Source organism: Neovison vison, chromosome 8, assembly GCF_020171115.1.
Source record: "Neovison vison isolate M4711 chromosome 8, ASM_NN_V1, whole genome shotgun sequence".
Lineage (NCBI taxonomy): Eukaryota > Metazoa > Chordata > Mammalia > Carnivora > Mustelidae > Neogale > Neogale vison.
In genome coordinates, this window is record NC_058098.1 from 63,737,287 (window position 1) to 63,750,117 (window position 12,831).

At 46.8% G+C, this 12,831-nt stretch overlaps 1 protein-coding gene across 3 annotated transcripts in view; it reads right to left on the reverse strand.

Annotated features, from left to right (window-relative positions):
* The window catches only part of ST6GAL2 (ST6 beta-galactoside alpha-2,6-sialyltransferase 2), an 84,335-nt gene that overhangs the window by 31,360 nt on the left and 40,144 nt on the right, over nucleotides 1–12,831 (reverse strand). For all 3 annotated transcript variants that reach the window (XM_044263785.1, XM_044263784.1, XM_044263786.1), the window contains exons 2-4: nucleotides 11,707–12,711; nucleotides 2,057–2,154; nucleotides 48–149 (exon numbers count right to left, since the gene is read on the reverse strand). In XM_044263785.1, the coding sequence (XP_044119720.1) occupies nucleotides 48–149; nucleotides 2,057–2,154; nucleotides 11,707–12,655 (1,149 nt within the window). In that variant the 5' untranslated portion in view covers nucleotides 12,656–12,711. The remainder of the gene's footprint in view (nucleotides 1–47; nucleotides 150–2,056; nucleotides 2,155–11,706; nucleotides 12,712–12,831) is intronic.

Genomic DNA, 12,831 nt, shown 5'->3' on the forward strand with positions numbered 1-12,831 from the left:
TGTCTGACTGCTAGGATAGGGGCACTTACCCTAATGAAAACACTTACCAGATTAAGATTTGCAGAATAAGGAGCAGGGTCCCAGGCTACCAAAATGACATCTTTATACAATGAGCTGTCAATGAAATGATGGTTGGGGTTGGTCAGAATCTGCAAATACAAATGAAAGGCATTTCAAAACAAGTGTTTTGTTCTTCAGAATCACATCTTAAAAATAAAATGAAAATTTAAAAAATGAATCAGAGCAAGAAAAAAAGGAAGTTGTTCAGACTTTGTCTTTTCCTCTGCAGGATGGAGAGGTGAGCGTCGCATGTTAATGTGAGTAAAGACATGTCTTTGGGGAGGGTTGCCTGGGTGGCTCAGTGGGTTAAAGCCTCTGCCTTTGGCTCAGGTCATGATCCCATGGTCCTAGGATCGAGCCCCACATCGGGCTCTCTGCCTGGTGGGGAGCCTGCTTCTTCCTTTCTCTCTGCCTACTTGTGATCTCTGTCTGTCAAATAAATAAATAAAATCTTAAAAAAAAAATGTCTGGGGGAAATGAAGGTTAAAAATAAAATCCCCCAGCCCCTCTATTTTCACCAGCACTGTACTCATAGCCCGTAGCATCGAATCAGCTCCCAAAAGATGCAATGCCCTAGCTAATTCAGCACCTGCAACGTCTTCTCCAGTTGCTTTCACAAGGGGCTGGAGAGGCAGGTGCCATTTTGGGTGACTCGTCTTATGATGGGCCAGCTGGTGGACGATGCAGCTGCCACATGACTTCCTCCTTCTGTGGCCTTATCCGGTCCTGGAGGAGTCCTTTGATCTCACCTACCAATCATCTTTTTTTAACCACAATTTTAGAGGGGAAAAAAAGGATTGGTTGTCATCAGTTTTCAGTTCTCGAGATATACTTTCTTTCTTCACATTTGAAGTTTTCTCAAGTCAGGGTGTATCTTACAGGGGACACATATTTTCCTTCGGTGGGGTAGCTAATGCTGAAAAGCTGGGAAGCTGGGATTCAGTGAATGGTGGCTCCTACGATCGATGGCATGTACGAAGTGAGGAAATATAGCGATTGTTTCTTCCTTTGCTGCAGGCTGCCCGGCTCAGGGTACCACGCAGAAAGCTAATCTTTCCTCCTGCAAGCAACCTGTCATAAATCATCCATCATCTCACATTCTTTCTCTATAGTTTGAAACTCTGGGAACTGCTGTGGTTTTCAGAATAATTTTGCTTTGAATTTGGAAAACATTCTTATGGAGAACACCAGGAAAAAAAAATACTCCCGTTTTTAACAAAACAATCCATTTACTTTTTAAAAATTTTCAAATGACGGACTAAAGTTTGCAAGCCACACTATTGACCCTTGGATTTTGTAACCCTTGGTTTTCTCGCTTTTATCGCCAGCCTTTCTCATAGCCGTGATTTCTTTTAAATTTAACTGTCTTTTCCTCCATTCCTAAAATGCAATATGCTAAGTCTATGATTATGTACATACACGTGTGTATGGATATACACACATATTTTCACATGTATGTTGATCTTTCCTTTTTTTAAAAAAAAATTTCTTTCAGTGTTCCAGAATTCATTGTTTATGCACCACACCCAGTGCTCCATGCAATACGTGCCCTCCATAATACCCACCACCAGGCTCACCCAACCCCCCACCCTCCCCCCTCCAAAACCCTCAGTCTGTTTCTCGGAGTCCATAGTCTCTCGTGGTTGTCTCTCCCTCCAGTTTCCCCCAACTCACTTCTCTTCTCCATCTCCCCATGTCCTCTGTGTTATTCCTTATGCTCAACAAATAAGCAAAACCATATGATAACTGAGTCTTTCTGCTTGACTTATTTCACTCAGCATAATCTCTTCCAGTCTTGATCTTTCCTTTTAACCTTATTTACTCATGTCTTCCTATTCATGTCACACATAAGTTCCTATTTATCTGTATTTTTTCTCAATTCTTTTAATTACAAGACCCATAGAAATAAGCAAGACCACGGTTCATGAAAACTGGGTAGTTTCTCTTCACTCACCCAGTTAGATGTACATCCATGAAGACACCCCATCCACCTTACCTGGGAATTAATGATGCGCACGGTGGTTTTATTTCCAACATCTTTCTCATAGCCGCGTGTAGGAGCAGAGTTGAATCTCAAAACTGCATCATGAGAATCTAAGGGTACGTAAGTGACAAACTAACTGTATTTTTTGCTGTCAAATCAACGTAATTTAGAAAAAGCATTAAAGCAAAATTTTCAATACCTGAAGCTAATAAGAAACAGCCAATTAAGTTAAGATACCTATACACATATTTCTCAGGATAGTGTGTTTATAGGGTGGGGTCCCAAGCTTGGGGACATATGGAAACATAGGAATCCATGACAGGTGGTCCTATATCATCTATATATGAAGCTATATTTAGATACTCCTTATGTGTTCACATTCTTTAAACGTAACCTGCTCTGTGCAGCCGTTCTCTGAACGATTGTAGAATATCTCACAGATGGAGTCTGTGGGAGCAGGGAAGGATGCTGCAGACAGGGGCTTCCTGTGTGGTTCTTACTGCTGGGAGCATGGAGGCTTCCCACGGTTCCACTAATGCCGCTGCCTGCACTGAGACCAAGGGCGTCTCTCACAGAGGAAGAGCCACAGCCTTTAATGCAACTTCCATTCCTTAGGGTACCGGTTTGTACTTAAAAAGAAAACCAGCCTGAGTGGCTCCGTCGGTTAAGTGTCTGCCTCTGAGGTGGGTCATGGTCCTGGGGTCCTGGGATCGAGTCCCATGTCAGGCTTCCTGCTCCGTGGGAAGCCTGCTTCTCCTCTCTCTGCCTCTCTCTCTCTCTCTCTCTCTCTCCCCATCTCTCCTGAATAAACAAATAAAAATCTTAAAAAAAAAAATCCAAAACCACAGCCCTATATAACACCATATGTTAACTATGCTGGAATTAAAACTGAAAAGTTAGAAACAAAACAAAATAAAACCAGCCATGGCTTCCGTGTTTCACATACTGTTGCTGATGCCCAGAGGACCCAGGTGAGAGCAATCGCGCGCATTCTGCATCCCCAGCAATGGTGTGACTTCCTGCTGCAGCCCTGGAGGACCGGAAGCCCCACCAATGGTACTGGCTGCCAGGGTACTTTGCACTCCGTAAGGGCATGCCTTGGTTCACCGAGCCTCAAGTACAACATAAATCTATGTCTCTCTCCATTCAACAGGACAGATTTTTTTCAAGTTCCTAAAGGTCCTGGGTGAAAACAAAGTTCCCATCTCCTGCAGGCTGACAGGGACACAAACAGCTGGAGGCAGAGGAGAGTGAGCTCACCCGATTAAGGGATGGGAATGGGGATATGTTCCCTTCCCACAAAGGAGTCTATATGCATACCTATATCTGGAAATTTCCTGAGCCAGCTACTGTGTTGCCCAGAACCCAGAGTTAATCAGCAATAAGGGAATTTCTATGGGCTATCTTTAGCTTCAAAAATTCCATGCACATTTCAAGTTTAACTTGGTTGGAGCAGCAACAATGCCATGTGTGTGAGAGAAAGAGACAGGTAAGATTACATATTTCTGATTTGCCGAAAAACCTTTGGAGGTACCCTGTGTTTACTGCGTTTACTGTGACCATACCCCAGGCAAGTCGCTAAAGCAGCCCATCTTCTTCATTGAGTCCTGCTACCCCTCCTGAGCAGTCTCCTTGGGAGAGACCTTCCTGTTCCCTCAGTAGACACTCCTCAGGCACACATGTCACCATCAAAACAGTGTTACATTAGGTACCTTTCTTGAGCTTCTGAGCTCTGAGCTCGAAAGAATTTGTATTCCAGTTTCAAGCACCAGAATTAAATAGAACACAAAGAATGCATAAAGGATTCCTGGCTATGCCATTAAAAAAATTCTACTGTGTTGGGGCACATGGATGGCTCAGTCAGTTAGGTGTCTGCCTTCAGATCAGGTCATGATCCTGGGTCCTGGGATCGAGTCCCACATCAGGCTCTCTGCTCAGCAAGGAGTCTGCTTCTCCCTCTGCCTGCTGCCCACCCCGGTTGTGCACACCCTCTTTCTCTCTCTGTTAAATAAATAAAATATTTTTTTAAAAAGTTCTACAGTGTCCTTTTAGGGGAAATGTCCCAGGGGTCAGCAAGCTATGACCAGCCACCTGTTTTAGTAACTAAAGCTGTACCATGACACAGGCACACTCATTTGTTTATCTACTGTCTGTTAATGGCAGAGGTGAGTGGTGACGGTGACCCCATGACTCCCAAAGCCAAAAATATTTACTTCCTGGCTCTTATTAAAAAATAAAAAGAAAACAAAAGAAGTTTGCCAATCTTGATGTTCTAGGTGATCCATTGCTTTGCATAAACGATGTCAAAAAACATGAACACTTCTATTTTCTTTATAAGTACTTGTTTGCACATCTTTTGTAATGAATTGTTTTATTATTTATTTTTATTGAATAGTACTTTGTCACAAAAATTCAAATGATATTTAAGGAAAAATTAGATTTCCCAAACCAGTGGTTCTCACTTTGGGGGTCTTGGAACACTTTCACTCTTGAAAATTATCAAAAACCCAAAGTTCTTTTGTTTATTTGGATTATATTTTTCAGTGTATGCCACCTTAGGAAGTAAGACATTTATTTATTTATTTTATTATCTATGTATTATTATTTATTTTAAAATAAAATATTTTTATGAAAAATAACCATATTTTCAAAAAATAGTGAGAAGACTGGCACTGGTTTAAATGTTTGCAAATCTCTCTAACGCCTGGCTTTTCAAAAGACAGCTGGTTTTTCTTATCTGCTTCTGCATTCTATCTGCTGCAATGTATTGATTTAGTTGAATTATGTCAAGGCTCAGATATATTGTTGAAAATGTAAGGAGTACTTTAAGTCTTTCCAGATTATGGGAAATATCCTTCTTTGATACTTCATCAAAACTTGACAAGTGCTGGTTTCTTAAAAAAACACAAACAAACAAGAAAAACTTCTGTAATACGGAATGTGAAACAATGTAAATGAACATTCCATGCTCTATTCCACTGAAATCCATCCAAAGACCTCATCTTGCTCTTAAAATGGATTATTCACCCAGGCATGATTTTGTAGCATTGCACAATGATCATTTGGGGCTATGAGTTCGATCGATAATGCAGATCTTCCAAATATTGATGCATTTCATTACAAAGTATTCCCCCAAATCACATCAGTTAAATTACCACACATCTCATCAGTTTTAAGTATGGGAAGCTTCCAAGTTGGAAACCATGTGTCTTATGGTTGATAAGGCTGAAGCCAGCAGAAAGTTTAAAGCTTGTTTTTCAGAAAACTGTTTCCACCTAATCAGCTATTGTGTCTTTTCAGACCCCTCTAACAAGCCCACTGGCTGTCTCTGCAGAAGCCTGGACTCAAGGTCAACTGACTCCAGCCTGGGAACAAACGAGGTCCCGCATTCCTTACCCAAGATAACAAGGCCAAGACCCCATCCAGTTTAAAATGGTTCTTGGAGCAAACCCACAGCCCCTCCTCCTTGTCTGAAGATAACATCCTGACGTCAGGGGCCGAATGCTGCCTCGTTCTGATGTGAAGTCTCTGCCCCAGTGAACACGGGATGTTTGTTACATGTACGTTTGCTCAGTGTACATCTTCCATCTTTCTTCAGGAGCTGTCATAAATTTCGCTGCCCTTTTCATCCATATGTATGCAATTTCAACCCCTGTGATTATAAATAACTCTTTCTCTCCCCCTTTGGGGAGGCAGATTTGAGGCTTGTGTCCTGGTTTGGCTGCATTAAATAAACCATTCCCTTGCTGCATGCCTGATGTCTCAGGGATCGGCTTTGCGGTGCATCGGGTAGAGGAACTCGGGTTCAGTTCCAAGTTCATGGTTGAAAGCTTGAGTTTTATCACTGGCAAAAAATACTGTCAGCTCTTTTCCTAAAAGTGACAGGCTTACTCAATTCCTTTTTGAGAAATTATCTACCAAATAGGCAGGTCTGAATAAAGTATGCTAATCAGTCATGGGTTTCAAGTAAAAATTGTGTTTCATGACGAAAGTGGCTAGTGCTGCTCATGACTTGAACCACACAAGGGCTTCTCTGCTGTGCGCTGGTATGCGGAAGTGTGTTTTCACTTTATTGCCCACTTTGTCTTAAAAAATACGAGTCAATGATTGATATTTAGTAAAACAAACATTTTCCTACTTCATCAAGGACATTTGTAAGTGAAACGGGCACTCTCTTCTTTCCCCACCTGCGAGGCTGTGAAAACCAGTACGACCAGTAAGTAATGTTGGATACGACTGCCTAAAACTACCCTAACCAGGAGTATTACCTACCTCTGCCTCTACATCACCAGTGAAGGTCCAACAGTTCAGAAGACCCCGGTGCATTATTATAAGAAATAGTTTTCACTCTATGAGTTCCTGAAAGGGTACTGGGGACCCCAAATGAGAACCACACACACTACGTGAACTGCTGATCTGGGGTGACCTTCTCTGAGGGACGAGAGACTCCAGACGTGAGGTGACCTTCAGGAATGAAGATAACGAGGACAACACAAGGACGAGAAGCGTGAGGCCAGCACATTGAGCCACAGCCCTCCCGCTAAACCATGCCGCCCTTGGACACAGGCTCTGTCTAAAGCCAAGGTGAACAAGCCAAGGCTCCTGAGCTGGGGCTGGGTACTGCAGATTAATGAGGTGGATGCTCCAAATCCCCTGGAGGGCCCCCGAAAGTGTCGCAGCTTTGAAATGCCAGGATTCTGGGATGCCTGGGTGGCTCAGTCCTTAGCGTCTGCCTTCAGCTCAGGTCATGATCCCTGGGTCCTGGGATCCAGCCCCACATCAGGCTCCCTGCTCTGCGGGAAGCCTGCTTCTCCCTCTCTCACTCCCCCTGCTTATGCGCTGTCTCTCACTGTGTCTGTCAAATAAATAATAAAATCTTCAAAAAAAAAAAAAAGGAAAAGAAAAAAAATGAAAAGAAATGCCAGGATTCTACCCTGGGGTGTGTTAAGCCTTCCACGAACAGCACGGGGCATGGAAACGGAAGCTGGCTTTGTTCCTTTGGAAGTGGTGGGAGTGGAACGAGTTAAAAGGTCACTTTTCAGGGAGGAGGCAGGGAGGTAGAGACAGAGGGAGGCTGCTATGGATGGAGAGACAACCTCCCCAGAGCTGCCAGCAGGAGCAGGATAGGAGGGGGAAGCAGGTGCGGGTGAGCAGGGCAAGCCCAGAGTGTGTCTATCAGGCAGACATGTTTTGTAAACCCTCTGCCTGGCTATGCATCTCCTTGATAGTGTGCCTGAAAAACTAAGCTGTCCATTCATATTTACAAAAGGAGGAATGGATCAGACAGCAAGCACACGGGGAATAAAGTAAAGCCTCATTGCTGAAGAAGGCATTTCCAGGGTAAAGCCATTTCGTGTTGACCTTGAGAACCAAGCCAGGCTGCAGGCATTCACTGAACAAAGATTAAAAAAAAAAAAAAAAAAATCAAAACCCTTTAAGGAGCAGCCAGCCCGGAGGTGCACGAGCACTAAGTCACTGCCCTGCCTTGGGTACTGGGCCCCCTCATCCCCTCCTCCTTTTCTGCGCTCCTCCAGAACACAAAATCTGAACCAGCAAAGGAGCAAAAGCCTTCAGTCTAGGGAAGGGCCTGCCAGCGATAACTCATCCCTCTCAAGACTCCACCGCCTGGCCTGTCTCACCTCTCCCTGGGACTGCCGCAGTGACTGACTTTCTTTGTGCCCTGTGATCCAGGCTCTGGAACCTTCTCTCTCCTATGAAAAGCTGACCCATCACTTCCCTGCTTCAAAGATCGCAAGGCCTCGCTCTGCACTAGGGGCACGGGGTCCGAGTTGGGAGTTTCTGGAGAGGGAGAGTGGGGCTTAATGGAGTCCAGGTTCCACCCCCTGTGCCTCTAGGTGCCTCCATAAAGCAGGAATCATTGTATCCTTGGCTTGCAACAGGGAACACAAGAGCGCTTAGAAGAGGACTTTGCAGCAGTAGACACCTAGAAGGGGCACCTTTTATTACAATGATTACATGAAGTCTAATTTCTGGAGTGCAATGCGTGAGAACATCACGAGCTGCCCGCTTGCCTGCTTATCAGCTTAGGTCCCTCCCCACTCCAGGCCGCTTGTGCTCGCTGGAGCTCTCACCACCCCCGCAGCTCCCCTACCCTGGTGCCCTCTGTGTACCCCCACCCCCACTCCCAGAACTCCTCACATTATCTCGCTTGTTACCCTGGTCTTTGCCCTGGATTTCCCTCTTCTGAGCAGTCCTTGCTAACCTCCTCTACCTACCGGCCATCAGCCCTCATGGTGGCTTATGGTTCTGTTGTCATTTCTTCCCTGTCAGTCTGCATATCTCTCTGTTCTTCCAGTCATGGGACTGGAATTGCCCATTACATTCAGTCTCCCCCACTAGACTGCCGAGGACTTGAGGTCTAGCTCTGTGCCTTACTCATCTTTGCATCACTATTGCCCAACATAGAATCAGGCCTTGGTGAGTTGGGGATCAATAAATAATCGATGCCTGTTCAATGACTATATGATCTGCTTTCTCACCTTTTAAGATAACAGGATATGTCAAACCCCAACCTCTTAACCACCAAGTACTATATGCCCCTCTTCTTACACACAGACCTCTGCACCCTCCCATCCCTCTCCCTCCACACACTTCTCAGAATTTGAGTTTCAAGCACACAGATCCTGATTTCCCATACCAAGGCTACTACTGTTGGACATTTCTCCTCTGTTGTGTGTCTGCACAAGACTGCTGGTACTCACTACCAAATTATTATGGTTTATATGTACGGCTGAAAAAAAAAATTATCTCTCGGTTCCAGGAAAGATTGTTCCATGTTTCCAAAACAGTTCCGTTTGCTTTTCAATAACATATTCAAAGTGGAGGTGTTTACAACTGCTGCATCATTCTCAAAAACAATGAACACGGTGTAAGACTCAGATTACAGAGCAGGGAAACAGGACTGCATCGTCCGCGGAGCAACCAGCAGGGGGAGCTAGAGGGCAGCCTAAGCAAACATGAGGCGCAACTGGGTCTCCCTTTCGGAGAACCCCGGGGTGGCCGCGCCGAGGGTCAGCCTGGAGGGGCCTCCTGGCAGGGCTGACCTGGAGCTAGCCTCCGGTACCTTCTTAGCTTCTTCGTCAGTTTTTCATGACACCATGGCCTTCTGTAAGTTCTCTGATCTTCCGTTAGCCAGTTTCACAAGTCGAAATCCAAGGGCCACGAAATCTAAGGACCATGATTTTCGCTGACTAGCAGAGCACGCCCCGATATCCCAAGTCGCCTGAAGGAACCCATGGCATGAATGTGTTTTTATCAGGAGTACCATTAACAACTCTGTGTTAAGAAGCACGTATATATCAGGGGAGTAGGAAGGAGAAATGTCAGCACCTGGCATGCACAAATGCTGAGACTAAGAGACATACTAGCTTATAAAAAGGAAAGATTTTTGTTGTTGTTGTTTTTAAACATTGAACTATGCTCTGATTATGGATTTTTTTAAATCTTTATTTTAAAGAAAGAGATAGAGCACGCGAGTGAGGAAGGGGCAAAGGGAGAGAGAAATAGAATCCTGAAGCCAACTCCCCATTGAGCACAGAGCCAAAGCGGGGCTCAATCTCAGCACTCTGAGATCATGACCTGAGTTGAAATTGAGAACTGACTGCTTAACCGATTAAGCCACCCAGGTGCCCCTGATTAAGTATTCATAAAATGGTAGTATGCAATTGGAGTCAAAGGAACCAAGGCAAAACAATAGAGAGAATTTCTTAAAATTTCTGAGTTATGTTCTTCATTTCTGAGTGTGTTCTTTGAGTCTATAATTCTAATCACGGAGCTTCATGTAAGTGCAGACAATATAAATTAAATTTGGATGCTAGAAACTGACAAAGATGTAAATGACATTTCCCATTCCCCGGAAATGTGTAATTCCTGGTGTCTTTCACGCTCTCTTCCAAATTCTGAAGAGCGTTTCCAAGACTCTGGTCAGGGATATTGATGCCAGAAGAAAGAGCAAGAGAAATCTCCGTGACATGCCACGAGCAATCCAAATATGCAGCGACTGTGCAGAGGTGTTTAAAATAAAGCAAAACCAAACCAGAAGCCAGTTGCCGCCTGCTTTAAAGCATGACACTTAAATTCCTTCTTACATTATTAATAATGGTCCTCGGAAACGGGGAAGAACTTCACCCCAGGGAGCTTTAAACCACTGTTCCTCCCTAATCAATTGCAGACTGCTCCGCTCCAACTCAGGCGGCATGTGGCATGCGGACACTGTTATTATGAGCTGGCTGTAATGTCAGCACAGGGACCCTGGGACCCTAGACCTCAAGCCCGTACTCCTGCCTACTTTTTTTTTTTTTTTTTTTTAACTTTTTAAAAATTTCACATTCAGCTTCATTCCCAAGAACGTCTGAGGGAGGTCTGGGTTGTGAAGCCTGATTACAATGGCATTTCAAATCATTCCTCAGGAACACAGAACACTAATGGACCCAAGAAACAATGGTTATTCCTTTGTAACAAGTGGGCAATGCCCCTTAACTGTCACGTCTAAGTGAGTTATGAGCTATAACTAACACCATCTACAGTTAGAATGTAGCAGACACAGATATTTTACACTGGGACTTGAGGCCAAGGCTGTGTCTGACTCATAGTTTTCTTCCTTGGCACCTGGTACAGAAGCCTGCATACAGTAGGGACTAAGCACGTGTTTCTTAAATGAGTGACTGAGTCTGAAGGATCAAAATGCTTCCTCACTGGGGTGGCAATGGAATGAACCTGGGCGCAGAGGGATGTCTAAGGCTTTAAAGCAAAGACTGACGTTTCCCAGGGAAAAGGAATTCTGTTTGTAATGCAACAGAGAGACACTGCCTCAGTTTCCCACATGCTGGCCTGCCTTACAGGCTTCAGTCTCCAGACTGCAATCTCAGCTCTTACCTGAGTTTGCAGGCTACTCACTTGACCTACCAATCTCGGACTTGCCAGTCCCCACAACTGCAGGGGCAAGTTGTTATAAGAAGATAAATCAATCTCTCTCTCTCTCCCCCCATCCCGTCAGTCTGTTTCTCCGGAGAGGCCGAATACAGGAACTGTGACCCAGATGTGCTCCTGGGCTCCTGACATGGCTCTGAAGGCAGAGTTCAGAAGTAAAGATGGACGACCCAGGTGTGCTCCTGTGAGTTACCATCTTGGAGAAGGGCCCTGCTAGGTGCGCTGGCCATCACCCAACCGTTGGATGTGCGCCAAGCTTTGTGAGGTCAGAACTCCCTGTTCTCACCAGAAGTGCTCTCCTCTGAGCCCACAACATCCATTTAATCCCGGGGTTAACTAAAATTACCATCATTTATACTTCTCTTTGGAGGCGACATCCCTAACTGTCGCTGCCCCCGTGGGAGTTCTGCTTTCCTCTCTGGTCCTCTCTCTCTCATCCCATGATTCTACCATGTATGGGTTCATCAGGCCTACTGTGGGCAAGGCTGGGAGCCTGTCCACGTAGAACACAGGGTCTGTAGGAGACGAATTCTGAGCACCTGGAAGGGCCAGGGCACCGGCCTCCTACTCCCCTAACACCCAACTTGTGGAGAAACACTTCTGGTTTAAAATCGTCCCCCAAAAGACCTCTGTTGGCCTCTCCACCAGGCTCATTCTGCCCCAGGGAGGGATGATGCAGAGGGTCAGCCCGAGTGCGCACCGCGGCGACCCACCTATCTCCTCGCCCAGGGAGGAGTTGAGGATGGCGCCGGCCGACATGACCACGGCGCAGCTCCGGAGGCCGCGCGGATGCAGCTGGCTCAGCGGCACGGCGGGGACCAGCTTCTGCCAGCCCAGCGCGGAGAAGGGCGCCTCCTTGCCGTCCAGCGTGCGCACCCGCACCCGGCTCCGCAGCGCGCACAGCAGCTCCGCGCGGCTCAGCCCAGCCGTCCGCCGCCCGCGGAAGCGCACGCCGTGCTTGTTGGTGCTGAGGTAGTCCTGCATGGCTTTCTGCAGCCGCGGGTTGAGCATCTTGGACGAGACGTTTCCCTTCCAGAGCCGGTGGAGGAAGGCCCTGGACATGGATGAGTACAGCCTGTCCCCGTCCTCGCCGTCCTCCAGCACCAGGCCCCCGCCGGGTTTCCGCTGCCTCTTCCTCGCCCGCCTTCTTGGCGCCTGGCGGGCTGGTGCAGCCCTCTCCAGCCGGCCTTGGTCCCCGTGGGAGGAGGGGGGTCCCGGCGTGCCCTGAGTGTGGCGGCGCAATCCTGGCTGACCCGCGGCAAAAAAGTAGTCGTCGTCCTCCGGGTAGAAAGCGCTTTGCGATTTTCTCCCGATCTGGGATGAAAAGAACTCTTCGTCATTTTCGAACCCGTCCTGCACCTGGGCCCATTGCGGTAGATCTCCCGGCCCCGCGTGGAAGGGGCCAGGCGGGCGTCCATTCATTATCCCCTTGTGTGTACCCAGGCTCTCAGGCAAGGAGGGCTCCTGCACTGCGCCCATGATGGCCCTCTGCTTCCCCTGCATGGGCAGGAGCCGCCTGGTCTCCAGGAAGGAGAAGGAGCTGGGCGCAGGCTCAGCGGGGTTGCTGTCAGTGAAGTAAATAAAAATCACCACGAAGAGGAGGCCCCAGGCGAATATCCCGCAAAGCATTCGTTGTCTCCATTGCTTCAAGTGTGGTTTCATGGCAGGTCTCTGGGGTCAGCACCTTGTGTCTTAAAGTGGTGGGAGGCCAAATGAACCTGAAAAACAGCCAGGTCTACGGTTAGCCACCCGAAGACACCTGCTCCGACGGCAGGGGCGCTGGGGACAATCTGGCCTAAGCAGCGTTTCTGCAGGGGAGAGTTAAAAGGAGGCATTAG